A 24,528-nucleotide genomic window follows, 5' to 3' on the forward strand; every position below is an offset into this window, starting at 1 on the left:
CACTGCCACATTTGGCACTTTTTTTGGGGGGTGGGGGAGAGGGGATACCTTTTTTTTTTTTAACAGGTACCCGTCCCCACTTCTGGCAGACCTCAATGCAGCAAGATCCCATTGGAAATTCAGCTCCCCTCCTCCTCCTCCTTCCACCCCGTTATTCAAAAAGCACAGAACGCTTCACGCATGCTCAGTAGAGAACTGTCTGTAAAGCCGCAAGGCTTCACTTCCAGTTTACCTTACAAGATATGGCAACAGCAGCACCCAAGAGCCGATTGAAAAATCGTATGGAGTGCCGACAATCACGCAATTCCTGGACAGGCAAGTGTCCAAATATTAAAAGTCAGCAACTACAGTATTTGCAGCTGCAGACTCTTAATTTTTTGGTGGGGGGGCTGGAACTCCGCTTTAAAACTAGAAAACAGTCTAGTACTAACACCATATAAAGTTGGTATTACTGCATAGGAGTGATGAAATGTTATTGCCTAGTGGGGGACACATTGGTGACTTCTGCTACCGTACAAGTTAAAAAAAAAAAAAAAAAAAAATGTATCTAAGAGAAATTGACAAAAACATTTGGACAGAAGTAAAGAGGGATCTCTTTGGGTGACTGATAAGCATACACAAAAAAATGAATACAAATGTATACATGTACACACTGCTAACCAAAGTGAAATAATACATATACATGTTTAGTAATCCTTTAACTGTACAGTGCATAAATATACAAGTCTAGCATCTTGGAGAGAGGAAGGTCATTTTATTGCATCTTATTAAATATATGGCTTGCAATGCTTTGAATTATAATGCAAGACCACAACATTACCCTGTTTCTATACCTGGAACGAGCACTATGCACAATAGATTATCCTTCTATGAATTCAAGCAATACCTCTTCTGCTACCGATAACTTTTTAACATTGCAGGAGATGGTGAACCAAGAAGGCAGACTAGGTATGTCCAAAAAAAAAAAAAACCTGCTGTGTTTGTGCGTGCGCGCACACACACACACACACACACACACACACACACACACGTGGTGATTAGTTGCCCTGAGTATGGAAGAATCTAAGCAGTGTATTGTCACAGTACCTCATCATTCCAGTTTAATGTTTAGTCAATGGTTATAATATTAAAGATCCATCTTTTCTTAATATTTACATACTAACATGAAAAAGGAAAGATGGGTGCATCTGTTATGTTAAGCTACCATAATGCTTGTGCAGCAAGAAGAAAATCACAGCTGAATTGAATTTATGACAGTTAAAAGTATACATTTTATGCAATATCAATGACAGCATTACGAATCTTAGGTAAGCAACGATTGTTAACAGGAATGACAGATAAAAACTAGACAGATGCAGCTTTAATGATTAAAAGATATCCAAAATCATGCACCAGAATGGTTTTCCAAATGACAAAATATGTTTAAACCTTTCATTTTGTCCTGTTGAGTCCATTTCGCTCCTGCAAGACAACTCCAAGCTAAAATTTCACAAATATATATAAATCAGCCAATTACCTTTTCTAGTTTTTGTCTCTATATGTGTCATCTAAGGTAAAGCAATATTTCAAGTACATTATTAAGTTGTAAAAGCAGCAAACCCCATCAATTATAACCTACCTGTGTGTTCAATATTTGATGATGAGCTTTATTTTTTAATACTATGTTGCTAACAGCAGTCAGATCGAAACTTATTTTTCCAGTGCAGGACTGAACAAGAAGTAAAACTGTAAACCACTGTAATTTGAGGTTTTGTGCAGGTGCTTCTAACCTCAAAGACCAGACTTAAAGTGTGAAAGGGAAGTGAAAGAAGGTCCGTTTATTAAAATTCACCTGCACACGAGGGGAACATCACAACACTCCACACTGCAGTAAGGTCCCATCACATGAGTTTGCAATAGAAGTTTTAACACATCACTAGATGTGTTCATGTGCCTGTTTGTAAGTTTTACATGCTTGTTCTTTCTTGATACATCATGCACATGAGGCTGAAAAACGTGGCATTTTCATGGTGTTTAAAAATATAGAAAAACTGCAGGATACGTGCATTTCCCATTCCTTGCAATAAACCTGCTTAATGCATTTACAAATGCACAAAATGTGAAATGTTTTATTCAAAAACACTATAAGCTGCAGCCATAGATGAAAATCAAACACATGGGCCCATTTGGGATTTCTACCTAAATATATGCATTTTACTGCAGGACAACTGTTTACTGAACAGGAACTTAATCAGGCCCTGGGGCTACTGTAACATATACATTTACTAACGATTCAATGTACATGTTCCACAGAAGGCAAATATCATCTAGATATTTAGTATTTGATCAGGTAAATTTAATTTTTTATTAAACTTTAATAACATTTTAATTTCAGATGCCATTTAAAATGGAGTGTGCTTCAAAATAATAAGCCTAGTGACTCTGTTGCTATCCAAAAAATAATAATAAATAAAAATTAAATCAATAAAAATCACCCTGGCCTATCCCACTAACCATTCACCTCCTCAAGAGCTATGGCCTTCAGCAGGATCTTCCACACCTGACACTTCCAATAGTATGGGATGCCAGTGTCCCCCGCTACATGCTACGGTTCAGTCTGCTGGGCCCTGCATTGCTACAGGATAGAGTAGTGATGTAGGGACTGGCAGACAAAACCACAGAGCACAGAAGGGGGGACCAGGGATCTGACACACCCAGAAATATGTTGGATACTGAAGATTATTTAGCTCTAGAAGAGAGTACAGATTCTACAAATGGATGACAGAGATGCTTTATGCCCCATGCTCACTGAGCATTTATGGGGCTCCAATGTTTAGGTCCAAGAACTCATCCCTGGGCATACAATGCACTAAATGGAAGTACTGCTAGGTGCACCATCCAGCTACAGCAGCTGTCAGTCTCTCAGAGTTTGACAGGCTGCCAGCAAGGTGGCTGGACTGTACTCCTGGACCCTCCACCACATGCACTGGGGCTAAAACACCCAGTTTGTACAGGGCCTTGAGCACCAGGAAATGTCTCAGATTGAGCTTTCTGACTGAAGAACTTTGTCTCTCTCATATCAACCAATCAATATCTTAGTAGTATGTTCTAAGCTACTCCAGCAACAGGAAAATTAAGCACTTTAGTTGTTACAGAATCAGGGACTCTTCTTCAGTTGGCCGCTTTATACATCCTTAAAGCAAATAATAAAACGCAACAAAAATATAATGTATTGCTGCGTAACAGTCCTAAGATGTGGTGGCTGCATCAGTTTTATTTTTTTTTTAGGCCAAGAAAATTTCCAGCAAGTACACCTGTTGATCTTGCAAGAAATGTAGTGACATTGTCACTTCCTTAATGATAAACTGGATGCAAAACAACTACTGTGCTGATCACCCCCATGTAATTGAATTAAATCAAGCAGGCACGCTTGACGTCCACTCAATTTTAACAATTAATTAAATTTAACTTATGTCCACTTAAAATGAGTTGTAAAGGCAGAAGGTTTTTGTTTTTTATCTTAATGCAACCTATGCGTTAAGACAAAAAAAAAAAAAACTTCTGTGTAGCAGCCTCCCCAGCACCTACATGAGCCCCTTCTCTCTTCAGCAATATCTACAATCCCCTCAGCTATCCAGGACATTCCTTCTGATTGGCTGAGACAGCAGCGGTGCCATTGGCTCTCGCAGCTGTCAAAGTCAGTCATCCAATCAGGGAAGAGGGGGCATGGCCAGGTCAGGGCTCATGTCTGAATAGATATGCAGAGCTCTGATTCAGCTTGGGGAGGATTTGGGCTGCTCTGTGCAAAACCAACTGCACAGAGGAGGCAAGTATTTTTTTTTTTTAAACAACAGCCTTTAAAATCACTTTAAATTAAAACAATTAAACTCTCACATTTGTTAGAGGAGAATCAGGCTATTGATTTAAATAGCCTGGGCCCAGTATGTGAAATGCATTTGTTAAATGTAATGTCACATTTCACAAACCGCGTTGAAGTGGAGCCAGACACGACAGCCAGACTTAACCATGGCTGCTTCCATGGATAAAATGGGAGGAGTCAGTGTGGCAAATCAGGTACAGGCGGTGTGTTATGCCCAGGTTTAGTAAGGGAGGGGGGGGAAGCTTGAAGAAAACTTTTACAGGCCCCTCATCTAAAAAGACTAGCATGCTGCAATATATTAGTTTGAGTTTAGATACACGTATTTCCTCATGCCAACTTACATTGTCAATTTATGATACAATAGAAATGATTAATTTTTCCAAACTGGTAAAATGTAGTACCAGTTTGATTTTTGTAGGCTATGTTATGTCTCAGGAAGCCACTGGTACTGCAGCATTAGTATCTGACTTCACTGTCTGGTGAGAAGCTGTAACAAATTTTTCAAAATCACAAAAACATTTTTTTTACAAAACGCCATTGCTAATTAACAAAATAATAAATAAAAATAGTTACATCAGCCATTTCAGTCAGAGATGGTTGCCAAAACATTGTCAGTTAAACATAAAATAAAAATGTATGTTTTAACACCAGAAAAAAAAAAGTGCATTATACATGGCAGATTTTCACTTGGACTCATTTGGTAAAGTGAGGCCTTGACCTCATGTAGGGAATGGACAAAAGGTTTTTGGCGTTTAAAAAAAAATAAAAAAAAACAGGAATAAAACTACATGTATATTTATCATGAAATAGATTACCTCAATGATACATAAAAAGGTCTGAATATTGAATCAGACAAAAACAACATCACGGAAGAAAGATTTTTCTTCATTAAAGCGCTTTTCTGGTAAGCCATACAGCATGTCCATGGCAAAAAGCATGATTAAACAATGTGGCAGGACTCCGCATGCTAGTGCCAGGGTGGAGCTACAGTTACTGCACACTGTCCTACTGGCTGAACGGGTGTTCATGGGAGTCAGGCTCATTGCAGAGAGACATTTTACTACGCCTCACCACTGCTGCCAGCTGAAGTCATCATTGTTTCCAAACACTAAGAAAAAGCCTAATATTGTGGAAAAGATCACTGCGTTTCCTGTGAGAACCAGCGCACATGCTCCCCAACGAATCTGTGAAGGAAAGAAAAGGATTCTGCATTAGCATCAAAAACTTGCACACCTAGAAATATTGGGAAGCTTCTGCTTTTGTTTGCAATGTGAAACTAATCTTTGAACATGATGTTAAAAGTGAATCTTAGTTTACACCTGCAAACATGCTTACACATACCTGCAATAGCCTCCAAAAAGCTGCAGGATATGTTTACCTTTGGAACATGATACACTAATTTTTAGAGTGGAACATGCAACAATTTCCAGCATTTGCACCTTCTACCCCTCCCTGTGACAGCAGGCGGAGGATCTTAAAACAGAGCAGCTCCACCCACACGCCCATGTCATTCAATCACATTTACCTGTGAATGAATAGCCTGCATGTACTAGCAGCCATTGTGACCGACTGCTTGTTCTCAATGAACTACGAGGGCACTGGTGAGTATCTTCATGGTTCACTGATCCTTCGACTCCCAAGTAACTGCCTGCCCATATCAGAGGTATGGGCAGAGAGCTACCCTGGTTCTACAAGAGCCAGACACTGCACCTGTGATTTGCAAAATGCAGGTGCAGTGCTCTGCATATCCCTTCGAAAAAAATAAATGCAAATTTTTCTACCCGCAAAAAATAAAATAAAGAAAATAGGATTTTTATAACAGTTTATCTGTAAAATCCTTTTCTTGGAGTACATCATGGGACACACGGCAGCCATAGTAATTACTATGTGGGTTTTAGTCCACCTTCAGGTGATGGACACTGGTGCAATCAAAAACAGGAAGTCCCTCCTTATATAACCCCCTCCCATCCAGGAAGTACCTCAGATTTTGTAGCCAAGCAATAAGTATCCCAACAAGATGGGAGTGAGCTCTGTGTCCCGGGCCGTGATGTACTCCAAGAAAAGGATATTACAGGTAAGCGGTTATAAAAATCCTATTTTCTTTATCGTACATCACAGGAGGCAGAGCAGCCATAGTAATTACTATGTGGGATGTCCCAAAGCAATGCCTTCTGAGGGGAAAGGAGACACAAATAAAAGCAGGCCACCATCAGACGTGAGGACCTATACTGCTGCCTGTAGTACACCGCGCCCAAAGGCAGTATCCTTTTGCCATCTTACATCCACCTGATAGAATCTAGTGAATGTATGCACGGATGACCAAGTTGCGGTCTTGCAAATCTGAGTCATAGAGGCTTGGTAATGCACTGCCCATGAAGCACTTACTGCCCTGGTAGAGTGCACTCCAACTTGAAAAAGCAGAACCCTTCTTTTCAAATAAAAGCCTGAAGAACAACCTGAAAAATCAATTTTGAAACAGATGATTCCAACTCTGCCTGCCCTTTCCTAGGGCTTTCTGCCAGCCCAACAGAGCGTCAGTAGGAAAACATTTGATTCAGATGAAATTAGATACCTTAGGCAAAAAGGATGGGTGAGAATTTAACACCACCTTATGGTTAGGAATAATTAAGCATGGCTCTTTACAAAAAAAAGCTGCCAAACTCTGAAACTCTCTTGCTGAGGTTACCGCACTTAGGAACACCAATTTCCTTGACAGAAGGAACAAGGGAATAAGGTGCATCGGTTCCAAGGGTTGTTTTTCTAAAGCAGACATGTCTTTGTATCCCTCTAGTGGAAACAGGTAAGCAGAGTCTACTCAATAGATAAGTTCATTAGGCTCTTTAGGATCTTCTCACGTACCATTCCTCGCCACAGGAAACTGCTGGAATACAGACAGACCCAATCGTCGCTTATCACGGCGAGCATGTCAGGGCAGACTGTCCAGGACTGGGTCCCTTGTATATGGGGTTCATCTCCCTTGGACCTGTATAGCACTCTGCTGAAACAACCTTTGGTATGATAAATGTAACCATGGTGTCAGATCCCAAGGTCCAGCCTTCAAGAGGAGGAGCATTACAGGCCAAAACCTCCCACGAGGCTCGGGTACCATTTACTTTGGCTTTTTATATAGCACTTTGAATGGATCCCATAGTATGGCATAGCCCCGTGATCCTATAAGGATCCTTCCAGCGGAGCTCTTCTTAGCACATCTTGAACCGTGACCAACATCTTAGACACTGGCAAAAAAACTGAGGAATTCCCAGGGTGGGAGGGGTTATATAGGGAGAAACTTCCTGTCTTTGATTGCACCAGTGTCCATCACCTCTAGGTGGCCTATAACCCACATAGTAATTACTATGGCTGCTCTGTGTCCCGTGATGTACGATAAAGAAAAATGTAAAATAAAATAAACCTATTTAAAAAATTTAAAGGTGAACTTTGCCTTTAAGGCTAAATGCCAACACATCCAAACAGGCAAAGCTCCTCCTGCACCTTCTTACTGGCCAGTGAGGAAACACACCATAATGATGGTCCGGCAGAGACCTGAAGGCAGGAGATAGTGGCAAGGTAGTGTCAAAAAACTTTGGAGACTGCTGCAGATACATGTAGGCACTTTTCATGGGCACATGCAACAGTTCATGTGTAACTGGAAGAGTCTTCCAGCTACATTACTAAAGTGTAAAATGTACACTATTCTACAAAAAGTGGCTTGATCTGAAACACGGCATACACTAAAAACCACATGTACAGTGCTTCAAATGTATCTCTCCACTAAACACACCAGGGTATTCCGTGTATTTTAACCTGTCTTCTCACATATTTTACTCTTCCCCTACCCATGTTCTAACCACCCCATCTGCATTCTGTCTACACTTATCCCTAGTTACATAAGCTCTGCACTCCGTTCCTGGCTATACTTTTACGCTGTATGCGTTGTGAGTGGTGTTTCGACAATGAAGGGGGATTGGGACTAATCTAATGACCTGCTTTACCAGTGTGTGATCTGAGGAAAAGCCTTTAATTAAACCCTTTCACTGCCAGGCCACTACGCACTGCTTCCAGTTGGCCAGGTCCATATGCCGTATGGACCTGCATTTCTCCTCGGCTATAAGCTCATGCTCACTTCAGTGACCAAAAACTTGTTGCAGAATTGTTCAGCAGATGCTGCTGAACAAACCGATGGCGCTGATCAGTGGCTGGCTATTTACCTGAAAAGTCATCCCCTCACCACCGTTTGACTGTGCAGTGTCACCTGCCTCTCCACCTACCCTTTGCTGTGGTCTAAAATTGCCCTTCACTCCCCTTCTAACTCCTTCCCTGCCTCTTCACCCCCCAGTGCCAATCCACCTCCCCTCGCAAACCCAATCCCCTTGCGGCTGCTGACTTTACTCCTCTGCCCTTCCGCTGGCTTTTCGGAAAAAAGAAGAGCCCTGGCTTTCCGACCCCCCCCCCCTTCAGTGACCCCCACCTCCCTGATGTCTGGGCACCCCCCTCCCTGAAGCTGGTAGCCGGCTCTTCCTCCTCCCCCTCCCACCGGCTGCAGCTGCCAACAAATCTGTCAGAATGGAGAGCGGGAGGGTGGCTGGGAAAACGTGTTTACCAGCCCCCTTCCCCTCCTGAAAGAATACAGTGAGCAAATCAGTAATCATTGAAACGTAGTACACACCGTGTACTGTGTTTTATTTCCTGAATGAATAGGAGTCATATACAGTGCAACTCAGGCTGCAGAGAAAGGGACGGTCTTCAGTTTAAAAAAAGACATTAGAGGTCTGTTTAGACCCCTGATGTTTCTCCATCTCCTCTCCCATCCCTGCGTGCCCCCCCCCCCTTTAGCAAGCTGGAGAGGCTGACAGTAAATAAGCAGCCCTTGAGGAGTTCTGCCAATTTCAAACGCTGTGCTCCCTTTGTGAAAAAGTTTATCTCACACCTGACACCTGGGGCAGAAGTGATGTGAAATGAGGATACAAACTGACACAAATGTGATAAAGTTCCAAATACATCCATATTCCACTAAGATGTGTCAAACTTTTGACTCACCACCATTGCTCGAGCAAATACAATTGGCAGCCCAAATGCAGAGACAACTATTCCTGTTGTGAGAAATATGGCCAGTTCCTTGCAGGCGTTACTGGCAGCATCTGTTTCATCTACTGCTCTCCTTGCAATGCAGTATGGAATAGGGGCCAATATGTAGAAAAACAACACAAACAATGGCCAATATTCACTAGATAGGAGAGAGAGAAATAAATATTAGTCTAGAAATTCATTTCAATGTACATCAATTGATTCTTTTATAATAAAAAGATTAATCATATTCTCCCATAAGAAATCTATTTGAACATTTTCTAAAAATAAATATTTGATAGATTATTCGATAGCTAAAGCTCTTTATACTGAGAAAAATATGAAATATAATAATCAACCTGAGAAATCCTTTGGCTGGCTCGAGCAAGTATACATCTGTGGAGGGGGGAGTTGAATTTGGGTTTCTAGGTTCCTTGTTTGCGAGTATGTTAGCCAATTTTATAATAATTGAAGTTTAAAACTGATACACTATGTCAGTGATGGCGAACCTTGGAACCCCAGATGTTTTGGAACTACATTTCCCATAATGCTCAACTGCACTACAAAGTGCAGTTGAGCATCATGGAAAATGTAGCTCCAAAACATCTGGGGTGCCAAGGTTCGCCATCACTGCACTATGTGGATTCTCCCTCTTCATTTCTGCATATGAGACTAACCCGAGTTTGTATACTCGGGTGTGAGCAATTCAAGAGCCTTATATCCATTTGGGAACATTTCTAAATAACACAGGGTAGAGGGCCATCCATGTGTGAGCAGTCTAAGCCATATACTAATCGCTTCTGATGTTTGAGATGAGAGCGTGTGTGGTTAGTCATGAGTGGCACAAACAGAGCACCATCCATTCATCCATGGATAAATATAAAGCTATAATAGATACTTCATATTTTGGGGTCTAATGTTCGGATAAGTGGATTGATGTGGTGGCTGGGATCACTGGCTTGGTGGAGGTGGTGCAAAGCATAAACTTCACAGCTGGCTTTGTACTTTATATATTTTTTTTACTTTACATCAGAATTCTTTGCAATTACACACTCAATTGTCTATTGGATGTAGAACAGCGCAACACATTGTTTGTTATGGTTAGGTCAGGGCAAATGGGCAAAAATTATAATGAGCACTTTGTCTTAGAGTGCCCCTATCCTTTATTATTCGAGAGAGACAAAACCTGATTAGTTGACACTGATTATTGCAATAGAGAATGAATGAGAATGATAAACCTACCTGTATTGTGGCAACGCACAGCCGAGCATAAGAAACATCAGACCGATTGCTCCTCCAAATGAGAGGCTAATCAAAGCTAGAACAAAGTAAAATGACAAGTAAATCGGAGGCAAAAACATTGAAAGAAGAAAATAGAGATAGATAGATAGATAGATAGATAGATAGATAGATAGATAGATAGATAGATAGATAGATAGATAGATAGATAGATAGATAGATAGATAGATAGATAGATAGATAGGACACACAGTACAGACCAAAAGTTTGGACACACCTTCTCATTCAAAGAGTTTTCTTTATTTTCATGACTATGAAAATTGTAGATTCACACTGAAGGCATCAAAACTATGAATTAACTAGGGGTGCAACGGATCAAAAAACTCACGGTTCGGATCGTTCCTCCGATCGGGTAATTTTTCGGATCGGCAAAAAAAAAAAAATCTCCCCCACTGTAATATCCACATGTTCCCCCCCCCCCCCCCACCTATAGTACCCCCTCAGTGCAGACACCCCCCCTCCTCTCAGTACAGTGACCCCTCCCTCCTCACAGTGACCCCCCCTCCTCAGTACAGTGACCCCCCTCCTCCTCAGTACAGTGACCCCCCTCCTCCTCAGTACAGTGAGCCCCCTCCTCCTCAGTACAGTGAGCCCCCTCCTCCTCAGTACAGTGAGCCCCCTCCTCCTCAGTACAGTGAGCCCCCTCCTCAGTACAGTGAGCCCCCTCCTCCTCAGTACAGTGAGCCCCCTCCTCCTCAGTACAGTGAGCCCCCTCCTCCTCAGTACAGTGAGCCCCCTCCTCCTCAGTACAGTGACCCCCCTCCTCCTCAGTACAGTGACCCCCCTCCTCCTCAGTACAGTGACCCCCCTCCTCCTCAGTACAGTGACCCCCCCCTCAGCTAGTACCGACAGGCACTCCCCGAGCGGTGTGTCCGAGTGCGGGCTCCTCCTCTGTGGGTGTAAACAGAGGAGGGCCGCCGCCGGGTGTACCAAGATGGCCGCGGCTCCGGAGCTAGGCCGAAGCCGCGGCCTTTCCTAATGTTACGGCGGCGGCTCCGGAGCTAGGCCGAAGCCGCGGCCTTTCCTAGCGTTATGGTCGCGGCTCCGGAGGTAGGCCGAAGCCGCGGCCATAACATTAGGAAAGGCTGCGGCTTCGGCCTAGCTCCGGAGCCGCCGCGGTAACATTAGGAAAGGCCGCGGCTTCGGCCTAGCTCCGGAGCCGTGGCAATCCGCGGATCACACTGTGATCCGTTCCGAAGGGGGTGACCCGTTCGGATCACGGATCAACTGTGATCCGTTGCACCCCTAGAATTAACACATGTGGAATTATACATAACAAAAAAGTGTGAAACAACTGAAAATATATTTCATATTCTAGGTTCTTCAAAGTAGCCACCTTTTGCAGCAGACACATCTCTAGAACTGTTAAGAGGAGACTGTGTGAATCAGGCCTTCATGGTAGAATATCTGCTAGGAAACCACTGCTAAAGAAAGGCAACAAGCAGAAGAGACTTGTTTGGGCTAAAGAACACAAGGAATGAACATTAGATCAGTGGAAATCTGTGCTTTAGTCTGATGAGTCCAAACTAGAGATCTTTGGTTCCAACACCCGTGTCTTTGTGCGACGCCGAAAAGGTGAACGGATGGACTCTACATGCCTGGTTCCCACCGTGAAGCATGGAGGAGGAGGTGTGATGGTGTGGGGGTGCTTTGCTGGTGACACTGTTGGGGATTTATTCAAAATTGAAGGCATACTGAACCAGCATGGCTACCACAGCATCTTGCAGCGGCATGCTATTCCATCCGGTTTGCGTTTAGTAGTCCTTCCAAATCTCATCATTTATTTTTCAACAGGACAATGACCCCAAACACACCTCCAGGCTGTGTAAGGGCTATTTGACCAAGAAGGAGAGTGATGGGGTGCTGCGCCAGGTGACTACCTCTTAAAGATCATCAAGAGAATGCCAAGAGTGTGCCAAGCAGTAATCAAAGCAAAAGGTGACTACTTTGAAGAACCTAGAATATGAAATATATTTTCAGTTTCACACTTTTTTGTTATGTATAATTCCACATGTGTTCATTCATAGTTTTGATGCCTTCCGTGTGAATCTACAATTTTCATAGTCATGAAAATAAAGAAAACTCTTTGAATGAGAAGGTGTGTCCAAACTTTTGGTCTGTACTGTGTGTGTCTCTGTGTTATATTTAATATATATATATATATATATATATATATATATATATATATATATATATATATATATATATATATATATATATATATATATATATATATATATATACATATACATATACATATACATATCTCCACCAATACCAGAACCACCCAACATGCATTTTCTTTGGCTAGCATCCTCTTCTCGGATGTAAAGGCTGCACACAAATGATACAAGCAAAGCAGCTCATACATGTGCATATCCACAGAGAAGATACAGGGCGCAAAAAGCTGTTCCTCCGAGCACATATACATGGCTTAAAAAGGGAAGGCATCCAGGGCGCAATATTGTCAGGGAATCTCCGCGAGACGTCTGGCGCATAGGTTTGCCTGTAGAATGGCTAACAGGTGCGCGTATGCACGCAGGAGCCCACAATCACGTGTGCGCATGGGTTTAATTCCTTAACCACTTAAAGGGGTTGTAAAGACAAAAATATTTTCCTCTTAAATTAAAGTCTGACAGTAGCTGATAAAGTAAAAAGTAATGTTTTGCATTATAACTAGTTTGATACCTGTTGAAATAGAGCTGTTTTATTCACCTCCGTCACTCCTGAATCGTTATTCTCACTGACTTCCTGGTTTGCGGTGCGCATTCATTCTTGCTACATCACGGCCTAATGGGAACTACAGTTCCCATTAGGCTTAGCCTCCATGCCTGTGAGGGATAAGAGAGCATCTTCACGCAGGGCTGTAGTCATAGGAAGGGGGTGAGCACATTCTGCTTTCCACCATGCAAAACGGCTCAGATGCTGGTGGAAAGCAAGAAGAGGAGAGACAGGAAATGGCATTTTCAAACCTGGAATACTGTATTTTGGAGGTCAAAAGGAAAAACGAGGTAAGTGATATTTAAATGCTCTAGCTTACAGCAATCAATTGATCTAATAAAAAACTAACCTTTAGTGTTCCTTTAAGGACCTCCTGCACATATACGTCTGCAGAATGGCACGGCTGGACACAAGCACATACAGGTACATCCTCTTTAAGTGCCCGAAGCTCTGTGACCGCGGGACCTGCGGACCCGATCGCCGCTGGAGTCCCGCGATCGGTCCCTGGAGCTGAAGAACGGGGAGAGCTGTGTGTAAAACACAGCTTCCCCGTTCTTCACTGTGGCGCCGTCATTGATCGTGTGTTCCCTTTTATAGGGAAACACAATCAATGACGTCACACCTACAGCCACACCCCCCTACAGTTAGAAACACAAATGAGGTCACACTTAACCACAAGGGGGCGCTGAAGGGGTTAACTCCCAAACTGCAATTGTAATTTTCACAGTAAGCAATGCATTTTTTAATGCATTTTTTTCTGTGAAAATGACAATGGTCCCAAAAATGTGTCAAAATTGTCCGCCATGATGTCGCAGTCACGGAAAAAATAAAAAAAAACCCTGATCGCCGCCATTAGTAGTAAAAAAAAAATTATTTTTTTTATAAAAATGCAATAAAACTATCCCCCATTTTGTAAACGCTATAAATTTTGCACAAACAAAATTGATAAACGATTATTGCGATATTTTTTTTACCAAAAATAGGTAGAAGAAAACGTATCGGCCTAAACGGAGGAAAATTTGAATTTTTTATATATTTTCGGGGGATATTTATTATAGCAAAAGGTAAAAAAATATTGAATTTTTTCAAAATTGACGCTCTATTTTTGTTTTTAGCGCAAAAAATAAAAAACCGCAGAGGTGATCAAATACCACCAAAAGAAAGCTCTTTTTGTGAAAAAAAAAAGCCAATTTTGTTTGGGAGCCACGTCGCACGACCACGCAATTGTCAGTTAAAGCGACGCAGTGCCGAATCGCAAAAACTGGCCAGGTCCTTTAGCTGCCTAAAGGTCCGGGTCTTAAGTGGTTAAGGAACGTTATCAAGGGTGTCTTTATGCACGGACACAGCATTAAGGGTTGCATGAGGAGGCAGCAGGGGCAAAGATGAAGCGTTGTCCAAAAAAAATACCCATGGTTTAAAGAAAAAGGTATCCGACGAGGCATTCAGGGTGCAAAGACGAGGCGCCATCTACGGCGTAAAAAGCGTACCCATAGCATAAAGATGAGAAGGTATCTGAAGAGGCATTCAGGATGAAAAAGGCAAGGCGCCATCTATCCAAGAAGGTACCCATGGGTTTAAAGATGAGAAGGCAACTAAAACATCATCCAGAGCGCAAAGAAGAGGTGGCATCCAAGAATGTACCTATGTCAAATATGAGAAGGTTTTCTTTTAGGGTGTATACAAGAGACGGTATCAAGGGCATCTTTATGCCCTGGCATGGCATTAGGGGGGAAAGACAAGGCAGCATTCAGAGTCTAAAGACAAGGCAGCGTCAGGGTGTAAAGATGAGGCGACATCCAAGAAGGCATCCATGACATAAAAACAAGAAGTTATCTGAAACAGCATGCAGGGCGCAAAGACAGGACGGTAACCAGGGCTAAAAAAAGATATTATTCAGGGAGACATCATTTTCTACAGGGCACAAAAAGCAGTTCCTCTGACTATAGATACAGGATAGCCCCCAGGGTGCAAAGAAGGTACCCAAAGTGTAATATGAGATGGTATATAAAACGACATCTAATTTGCAAAGACAAGGCAGCATCCAAGAAGGTATCTGAAACTGCATCTAGGGTGCAAAGACGAGGTTGCATCCAAAAAAGTACCCATAATATAAAGATGAGAAGTATTTGTGCCCTAGATGCTGTTTTCAAAGACGAGGTGACATCCAAGAAGGTACCCTTAGCGTACAGACAAGAAGTATCTGAAACGGCATCCAGGGAACAAAGACGAGGCGACAACCAAGATGATAATAATGGTGCAAATATAAGATGGTATATAAAATGGCATCCAAGAAGGTATACATAGAAAACGAGAAGTTATTGGAAACAGCATGCAGGGCACAAAGACAAGGTGGTTTCCAGGTACGGTAAGCAGGACTCAAAGTGGTGAGAATATTCAAGCAGTCAAAATTTCCATCCAGGGAGCAAAGATGACGCGGCATCCACGGTGATAAGAAGGTATCTGAGGTGGCATCCAGGTTGCAAAAGAAGGTAACCACGGTGTAAAGACGAGAAGGTATCTTTATCAGCATTCAGGGCACAAAGACGAAGCGGCAACCAGAATGCAAAGACTAGGTGGTTTCTAGGGACGGTAACCAGGGCTCAAAGAAGAGATAGTATTCAGAGAGTCATAATTTTCTACGGGGCACAATACGCTTTTCCTACAGATACAGGATGGTCCCCAGTGTGCAAAGAAAGTGCCCAAAGTTTCAAATATGAGATGGTATATGAAATGGCATCCAAAAGGTGCAAAGATGAGGGGGAATCCAAGAAAGTATCCATGGCAAGAAAATTAGAAAGTATCTGAAACCGCATCAAGACAAGGCAATATCAAGGGCTTGTTTTTGCTTTGGCACAGTATTAATGGTGCAAAGACGAGGTGGCATTTGAGAAGGTTCCCACAGCAAAAAAGACAGGAAGGTATTCAAGATGGTATCCAGGGCACATACAAAAGACTGAGGCACCTTTATGCCCTGGAACCAAGTTGAGATGGCATTCAGGGTGCAAGACGAGGTGGCATTGAATTTGGTACCCAAGGTGTAAAGACGAGAAGGTATCCAAGATAGTATCCATAGTGCAAAGAAGAGACGTATGCAGTGAGCACACAAGAGTATGAAAATCACCAAGTCAAGATTTTCTTTTGAGCACACATACCAGATGGTCCCCACGGTGCAAAGCCATGACGGTATCCAAGAAGATACTAACGGCATAAAAAAGAGAAGGTATCCAAGACTGTATCCAGGGTGTAAAGTTGATGATATCTGAGACAGTATTCAGGACACATACAAGAGATGGTATCAATAGCGTCTTTGCACCCTGCAGAAAACCTTGATTTGCTGTCAGTGCATAATGACAGAATGTTCCTCTGTGCACACAAATGAATTTATCCAAGACAGTATCCAGGGTGCAAACACGAGAGCTGGCATCCAGGTTTTGTTACAATTGGCATAAAACAGCTGCCCGGGGTTTGGGGACCTTTGGGTGCTCTATACATAAACTAGAGATTTATGAAGGGGCTTACCGGAAATGGTGGTGGCTGCACCGGACAGCTGATCCGAAGATCGGCTGGGGTGCTGACATTGCGGGCTCCCTGGACAAGTGTCCTAATATTAAAGTCAGCAGCTGCAGTATTTGTAGCTGGTGACTTATAATTTTTTGTGGGGGCCTCCACTTTAAAGACTGTAACTCCAACATTTAATATTCCCAATACGTGTCTGTTGTAGCATGTACCCATGTTAAAAAAAAGTATCCTGTTCCCTTTGCATTGCCTCCCTTGTGTGAAATAGTCAGCCCCCTGCTTTCCTATTTACAACTGAGCATGGAAGCACATCCATCCCAGCATGGTTAGTTTTCTGGCAGCCCGCCTATCCTCAAATGGCCAAGACTTGGGAAAGTGGGAAACAGTGTATTGCCGTTTTACTCCCTCTGCTGACACCCCCTTTAGTCTCCACCCTCAGCAACATGGGGGAAAAAAAAAGTATCATTTATTTTATTTAAATACACAAAATGTTTTGCCTTTCGTCTCTATAATGAACTAAATGTGTTTTACAAGGTAGGGGTTTACATAAACTAAGGTGGTTCTATAAGCATAAGGTTTAGGTATTCTGACAGCAAGTCCCCTGTGTCAGAACACAATAGCCAGCAGACTATTCACAATGAAAATCAATGGAACTTTTCTGTTCAACCTGCTGAGCTGAACAAGATTAATCTTTACACGTATGACCAGCTTTACAATAAATTTAGATGAACATGAAAAAGTAGCTCTAGCGCCTGCAATAATGTCTTCCTGCAACAAAGAATTTGGAAAGAACACTAACTACTATACATTCAACATAACTAAATATATAGGTGTTGGGAGCCCTGTTCTAAGAGAAAAGCAGAAAGCCACCAAAAATAATACTCACTGCAGTTATTCTGTCTAGTTTCCATCGCTTAATATTGCATGAAATATACAGTAAATGGCTGGAGAAGATGCTGCATGTAGTGACCACAGCAAAACAATTTTTCAAGCAGATATATGAACTTGGTCAGACGCTGGCCGGTGAAAGGAAGAATAGAACTCTGGAGAGTAGTCAGCAGACAGTCATCTGACTGCACTAAGCCCCAAGGGTGTTTCTAAATCTTAATACACCCTGATCAAAGACAGAATTACAGCATTTCATTCATTTGGCTTCCACAGCAAACCACGATATGTACCGCCCAGAACAATATGACTCAATGACTTAATGGTTTATCTAGTTGGAACTTGCCTTCCCTAGTTTGCTTCAATCAATTATACACATTTTACAGTTTTTACATTTATTACAGAATGATAGAATTGGAATCTTGTACGATTCTCTGACTTGCACAAACACTGCATGCATACAATTCCAGTTACTCCAGTTCAAGTCGGACCACAGAAGAAAGTCTGAAAACCTGCTTCTGTCCAAGTTCAACTCCTCCAGCATGGGGTTTGAAGATTGGAAAACACTTGGTGGACATTTTTCATTCATACTTAGTAAATTTAAGAGGTGAATCTGTGATTTTACTAAATAATACAAGCCCTAACAGACACATACAGTTACATTACATACTGTATCAATTTCTTCACACCCCCTACCGTAAAACATTTTAGAGTACAGTAGTCATGAAATGGTGAAGGAAATTTATCAAAACAGGAGCAGACAGAATCTGGAGAAGCTATGCATGGCCCATCTCCTACTCTATCCCTGAAAACTCATCTCTTCCACCTAATAAACTGTTCTTTTCTCTATCAGCAACATACAAAGAGCTGCACGATTCTGGCTAAAATGAGAATCACAATTTGTTTTGCTTAAAATAGAGAACACAATTTTCGCACGATTCTTGCGGCGCAACGTCATCTTTCACAATACAAAAAAACAAACAAAAAAAAAACACGGGCTAACTTTACGGTTTAGTTCGTTTATATGCAATAAAATGTATTTTACCCCAAAAAATGCATTTGAAAGAACGCTGCCCAAAATGAGACATAGAATATTGCTACAACTGTAATTTTCTAGGGTCTCTGCTAAAAAAAACATATATAAAGTACAGCCCTCAAAAATTCACTCTTTTACTCGCATTTTGCGAGTATACATTTTTCCAGGGCGAGTGAGGAGGGGGGTGAACCAGGCTGACAGTTTTCTGGCTGAAGCGATCAGCCAGGAAACTGTCAGGCGGCAGGGCTGGACTGCAGTAGGACACCTTCATTGCAGGACAATACAGTGTCCTGCAATGAAAGTGACAGTCTGGGAACAGGGGTGGACCGAGCTGCCATAGCGCTGGCTCTGGCTCTGCCTCCACCTACTACTGATGACTGGTTGCTATAGCCGCTTGGCGTCTGGCAACCAGTGACGTCACTGCCCACGTTGAAAGCAGAGGAGGATTTCACTTCCTCCTCCGCGCTAGTGCTGCTGGGGAGTCATGCTGGTTCTCTTACCTCCGCTCCAGTGACTGGCTTGCTGCTTGGCTGTGGGGTGTTCCTGTTCCCACAGCTGCGAGGTATCTCTCCCTCCCTCCCCCCTCCTGCCCACCTCACACTAACACTCGGACTGAAGTCCCCCCCCCCCTCTCCTTAGCTCGGATGTCAGGAGGGAAGGAGGGGGAGGAGAATGAACCCACAGCACTCAGGAGGACGGGACATACTGATCTGAGGTCAGTACACAATATTAATGTTTGGCACTAGCAGGAGAAAGAGACACAGAGACAGGGGCAAGTTGTCAAAAAAGAATACTTGCAGTGATTTTGGGGATAAGAGCATGCTGTATGTGCTAGGGGGGCACTTTAGGAGGGAAGAGAAATTGTTTTTTTATTCAGCTCCCCCTTGCAGCACAATTTCTCTCCCTTCCCAAAGTGTGCCCCCCTAACACATACAGCAAGCTCTTATCCCCAAAATCACTGGCAGTATTCTTCTTTGACAACTTGCCCCCTTCCCATCTTCAAAGACAAGCTGTCTGCTATTGAGGGGAAACTTTGCTAGAGATTCAGGGCAATTGCTCCGGGTGTCAGTGTCCCCCCCCTGTCAGGCAAGTTAGTGAAGCCAAGCCTGACCTTTTTCAGCAATGGGCTCCAAGACTCAGGACTGGTTCACAGCACAAATCACATAGGAACATGCTCTGCGTTTCTTTGCGATTCACATGCCTTCCAGGTTCTGTGCGATTTCAGCCCTTTCATTTGAATGGGCTGAAACCATGTCAGTCTGCACCAAGAGCTGTGTACAGTAATGAGCAAGTGATGGGGCACAGTAATGCTACATTGATGGGGCACTGTAAGGCTGCAAGTGATGGGACACTGTAAGGCTGCAAGTGATGGGGCACAGTAAGGCTGCAAGTGATGGGGCACAGTAAGGCTGCAAGTGATGGGGCACAGTAAGGCTGCATTGATGGTGCACAGTAAGGCTACATTGATGGGGCACAGTAATGCTACATTGATGGGGCACTGTAAGGCTGCAAGTGATGGGACACTGTAAGGCTGCAAGTGATGGGGCACAGTAAGGCTGCAAGTGATGGGGCACAGTAATGCTGCAAGTGATGGGGCACAGTAATGCTGCATTGATGGGGCACTGTAATGCTGCATTGATGGGGCACAGTAAGGCTGCATTGATGGGGCACAGTAAGGCTGCATTGATGGGGCACAGTAAGGCTGCATTGATGGGGCACAGTAAGGCTGCATTGATGGGGCACAGTAAGGCTGCATTGATGGGGCACAGTAAGGCTGCATTGATGGGGCACAGTAAGGCTGCATTGATGAGGCACAGTACAGCTGCATTGATGGGGCACACTGAGGCTGCACAGATGGGTACTGATATGCTTTATGTTACTTTTGTTAATATTTATTTTTGGAACGTAATTCTGTTTAAAATATTTAACAGTGTAATTTCATGAGATAATTTACAAGGTCGTGTTTAGGGGCGGACTTAGGGGTGGGACAGGGGAAGTGTTGGTTGGGGCAACTGGTGGCGAGTAACTCTTAAGGCCTGGCTAGTGGCTCAGGACTTGAAATTTTGAGCCCTGTAAAGTATATTCAAAGTAATTTTCTAGCAAACAATACTGATTTTAACTTGTAAGCAACAATGGCCATACGAAAAAAAAAAAGCTTATTCTTTAAAGTGGTTTGTTTGTTTTTTAAATAACAAACATGTCATACTTACCGCCACTGTGCAGTTTGTTTTGCACAGAGTGGCCCCGATCCTGCTGTTCTGGGGTCCCTCGGCGGCTGTCTCGGCTCCTCCCTACCCAAGATAACCCCCTCTGGGAAGTGCTCTCCCAAATCCTGCATTCGGTGTCCATAGCCGCCAATTGCAGGACCCAGCCCCACCCCCCGCGTCATTGGATATGACTGAGAGCAGCGCGAGCCAATGGCTGCGCTACTATCAATCTAGCCAATGAAGAGCTGAGAAGACCAAGCAAAAGGAAGAGCGCGTTCACGACAGGACTTTCCAGGGCTCAGGTAAGTAAAACAGGGGACTGGGGGGGGCGGTAATCGTCGGATGTTTTTTCACCTTAATGCATATGGTGCATTAAGGTGAAAAAACATGAACCTTTACAACCCCTTTAAGTGTTAAATGGACCTTATTTACAGACCAAAGTTCATTCCTTTGATCTAAAAGAACCAAACGTTACATTGTTTATAGTTATCTCAGCACTGAGCAATGTTATGATAAACTTAGCAGGCTGCCTTTTTTTTTTGTTTCTTTTGACAGGTGTCGGCTATGAGCAGAGAACAGCTCTGCACTGAAATGTGGAAATGCTGTATTAAGATCATGAGGGGGGGGTTTTAATTGAGATCGCAATTTTTGAACGATTAACCGTGCAGCTCTAATACAAAGTCATCAAAATCATCCCCAACTCCACTCCCAACTACATCCCAGCCTCATCTCAAAATAATCAAACAGTTCTCTCTACATATGCAACAGTGATTTATATGAGCCAAAAGGCGCACAAACTCAAACAAATCAATCAAGCGCTTATGAAAAATTGACTACAGCTGCTCTCTCTACAGCTACCAATGCCTCCTGCTCTCTAGCCTTCCTGTCATCTTCTCCCATACCATCCTCCAGGACTTCTTCAGAGCCTCTGCCATCCCCAATCAGTCTGGCTTTGGTGGATCCCTAAAAACTCACCTTATCAGTAGGGGTGCGCCGATAACATTTTTTTCTTATTGGCGAGCACGAGTAACAAAACATTTAGTCAAGTAACCGTCGATACCGAGTACTGATACTTAGCAGTGCGATTCGCCTCAACACGAAATAAAATTGGCGCAAATCTGCACTGCAAATAATCATATATGAACAGGAATGCGGTGCGATTCCAGTCTGAATTGTATGCAATTATCCCCACTGCTCGTATGTACGTACGTCTGTGTGTGTGTGTACAAAGGAATTAAAGCGCCATCTAGTGGGCAGTTTGAAAAATGTTAGAATTTACAGTACATATCTAGCCACATGCAAAATAATCTACATAGGTTTCCTGGTCTGCCTATGGTAGCAAATCAGGGCTGCTGGAGAAGTTCCAGGACCCCATGGGAATGGGGTGGAAGTGATGTCAGTTTGGGGGTGGGCAGACAGCTTCTACATCTCCTCAAGCAGCTCTGATTTGCTACCATCGGTGGAACGGGACACCTATGTAATCACACCGGATTCCTGTTCAAATCACATGTGATTCTTTGCAGTGCGATGTGCGCCCATTCATTTTGTATTGAAGCAAATCACACCGCAAACTATCGGTTTCAGTATTGGGAGCATTTGGGCAAGCAAAATACCCACTTACTCAAATGCTTGGTATTGGCACTGATACAGGCATTGGTGCATTCCTACTCAGGGAAGCTCACTCCACCTAATAAACTGTACTTCTACTTTCTCCATCAACTCATCTTCACACAGAGACATCCCTTTTCGATTTTAAGCTCCAACAAGTAGGTCACTCCTAACCTTCATGGCCTAAACTATATTCCTTTATATTATGTACAAACTGTTAAAGCATCTATAAAAACAAGAATATGTAGCTTTTTCCTGAATAAGGAAAGCACAGGTTTGGTCTAACACAGTGTTCCTACAAGCATCTAATGAGGCCAAAGCAGAAAAATGTCACACAAGCACATGCCATACCAACAATTGTAAGCCCTGGGGTAGCCTGCATACTAGTACAACAGTGACATACACCCATCAACCATAATGTTATGACCACCTACCTAATATTCAGTAGTTCCCCCATTTTTTATTGCCAAAACAGCCCTCACCTGTAGAAGCCACTAGACCTCTGAAGGTATGCTGTGGTATCTGGCACCAAGCAGTCAGTAGCAGATCCTTTAAGTCCTATAGCGATGAGGTGGAGCCTCCATGGATCGGACTTGTTTTTCCAGCACATCCCACGGACACTCAATTGGATTAAGATATGTACAGGCTCGTATTTTTTCTTATACAAATAATAAACACTTAAATAAATACTTACCTGTCCTGTTGCAGTGGATTTGTACAGAGCAGTCCAGATTCTCTTCAGCTCTCCTAGCCCCTCCCTTCTGTTCAGTGCCCCCACAGCAGGCAGCGTGCTATGGGGGCACCCAAAGCTTCCCGTGTCCATTTAGACACAGAGCCCCGACCCCTCTCTTCCCTGATTGGCTAGCTAACTTTGACAGCAGCGGGAGCCAATGGCATTGCTGCTGTGTCTCAGCCAATCAGGAGGGAGAATCTCAGATGGCTAAGACACTCATGGACATCACTGGACAGAGAGGGACCTCAGGTAAGTGTTAGGGGGGTTTCTGCACAGAAGGCTTTTTATCTTAATGCATAAGGATAAAAAAAAAAAACGGCCTTTAAAGTGGTTGTAACCCCAGGCAGAAAAATAAAAAACAAAAACCTGCATAGCATACTAGCTCATTATGTAATACTCACCTGAGATTGAAGCCCCCGCACACAGCACTGGCTGGCAACATCGCTCCAGGAGTTAGTTCCGGGTATCGCGGCTCCATCGCTGTAATTTGCCGGACCTGCGATGACGCTACTCCCGTGCGGGAGCCGCCGGTAGTGGCACACTCACTGAAGCAATGGCACGTACATGCCATTGCTTCAGTTGACACATGCAGATACAAGGGATATCTCCTAAACTGTGCAGGTTTAGGAGATATTTTGGGTATCTATAGGTAAGCCTTATTATAGACTTACCTGTAGCAAAAAGTGGATTGTAAGGGTTTACAACAACTTTAAGTGCAACATTTGGCCATCCAAAATGATGTAAAAGGAAATGTGACTCATCAGCCCAAGTCACCCACAGTTCTGATGGTTATGTGCCCATTATAGGCACCTTTGGCTGTGTACACAGTTCAGCATGGGCACCCTGACCGGTCTACATCAATGCAGCCTCATACACAACAAACCACAATGTCCACTTTCTCTGCTTTTAATACATAAACTTCAGGGACAACATGTTTACTTGCTGCCCAATATATTCCACCGACTTTCAGATGCCCTTGTAACAAGATAATCAATGTTATTCACTTTGCCCGTCAGCAGTCATAGTGTTAGGGCTGATCGGAGTATACATTCTCCATAATAACAGCATGCTGCTTTGTCCTGAATGGGGAAAGAACAGGTTTGCCCTAACACAGAGTCCTAATAATCATCTAAGCAGGCCAAAGCAGCGAGTCACAGGAGCCCATGCCATAGGAGCAATGGTAAGTCCAGGGGTAGCCTGTATACTAGTACACCAATCAGCCATAACTTTATGATCACCCACCTAATATTAAGTAGGTCTTCATTCTGCCACATAAACAACATTGACCCGTAGAGAGATAGATATATAGGTGCGAGCAGCGTGTTACCTTTGATTCCAGCCATTGAGCAGAGTCGGGTAGAGGGAAGTCTTGCAATGCACTGTGTGCCCTCCCTCAGCTATCACACATAAGCCTCCCCTACACACCTATCTCCGCTCACTTCCACACTAACACTATTCACCGGAGCCTCTGTTGACAAGAACCACACCACTTCCGCCGGAAAGCCTGCAGTTCCACCCCCCTGAACCCTAGTTTCCGGTCCTCACCTAGCTTTATTAGCAACGTGTCTAGTAACAAGATCTCAGGAGTGTCTCCGCCCCC

General features: G+C 43.3%; 1 protein-coding gene across 2 annotated transcripts; it reads right to left on the reverse strand.

Annotated features, from left to right (window-relative positions):
- Positions 1-548: 548 nt before the first annotated feature.
- Positions 549-24,466, reverse strand: LEPROTL1 (leptin receptor overlapping transcript like 1). Of its 2 annotated transcripts, none has more exons than XM_040324467.1 (4): positions 24,256-24,466; positions 10,166-10,241; positions 8,897-9,083; positions 549-5,043 (listed from the first exon to the last, which is right to left on the reverse strand). In XM_040324467.1, exons 1-4 carry the CDS (start codon positions 24,269-24,271, stop codon positions 4,927-4,929), a joined length of 396 nt encoding a protein of 131 aa, XP_040180401.1. In that variant the 5' UTR covers positions 24,272-24,466; the 3' UTR covers positions 549-4,926. The 2 variants fall into 2 exon arrangements, with proteins under 2 accessions (XP_040180401.1, XP_040180393.1); XM_040324459.1 differs by lacking the exon at positions 24,256-24,466 and adding an exon at positions 17,346-17,525.
- Positions 24,467-24,528: the final 62 nt, after the last annotated feature.

This window comes from Rana temporaria, chromosome 1 (assembly GCF_905171775.1).
Source record: "Rana temporaria chromosome 1, aRanTem1.1, whole genome shotgun sequence".
NCBI classification, from domain to species: Eukaryota; Metazoa; Chordata; class Amphibia; order Anura; family Ranidae; genus Rana; species Rana temporaria.

Bases quoted from the DNA above. Each gene is read 5' to 3' on its own strand.
- LEPROTL1 (XM_040324459.1), bottom strand. From the start codon at position 17,370: ATGGAAACTAGACAGAATAACTGCA. The intron at 9,084-10,165 runs GTAGGTTTATCA...TCTCCTATCTAG, and splicing joins TGTGCGTTGCCACAATACAG to TGAATATTGGCCATTGTTTG. The intron at 5,044-8,896 runs GTGAGTCAAAAG...TTTCCTTCACAG, and splicing joins TATTTGCTCGAGCAATGGTG to ATTCGTTGGGGAGCATGTGC.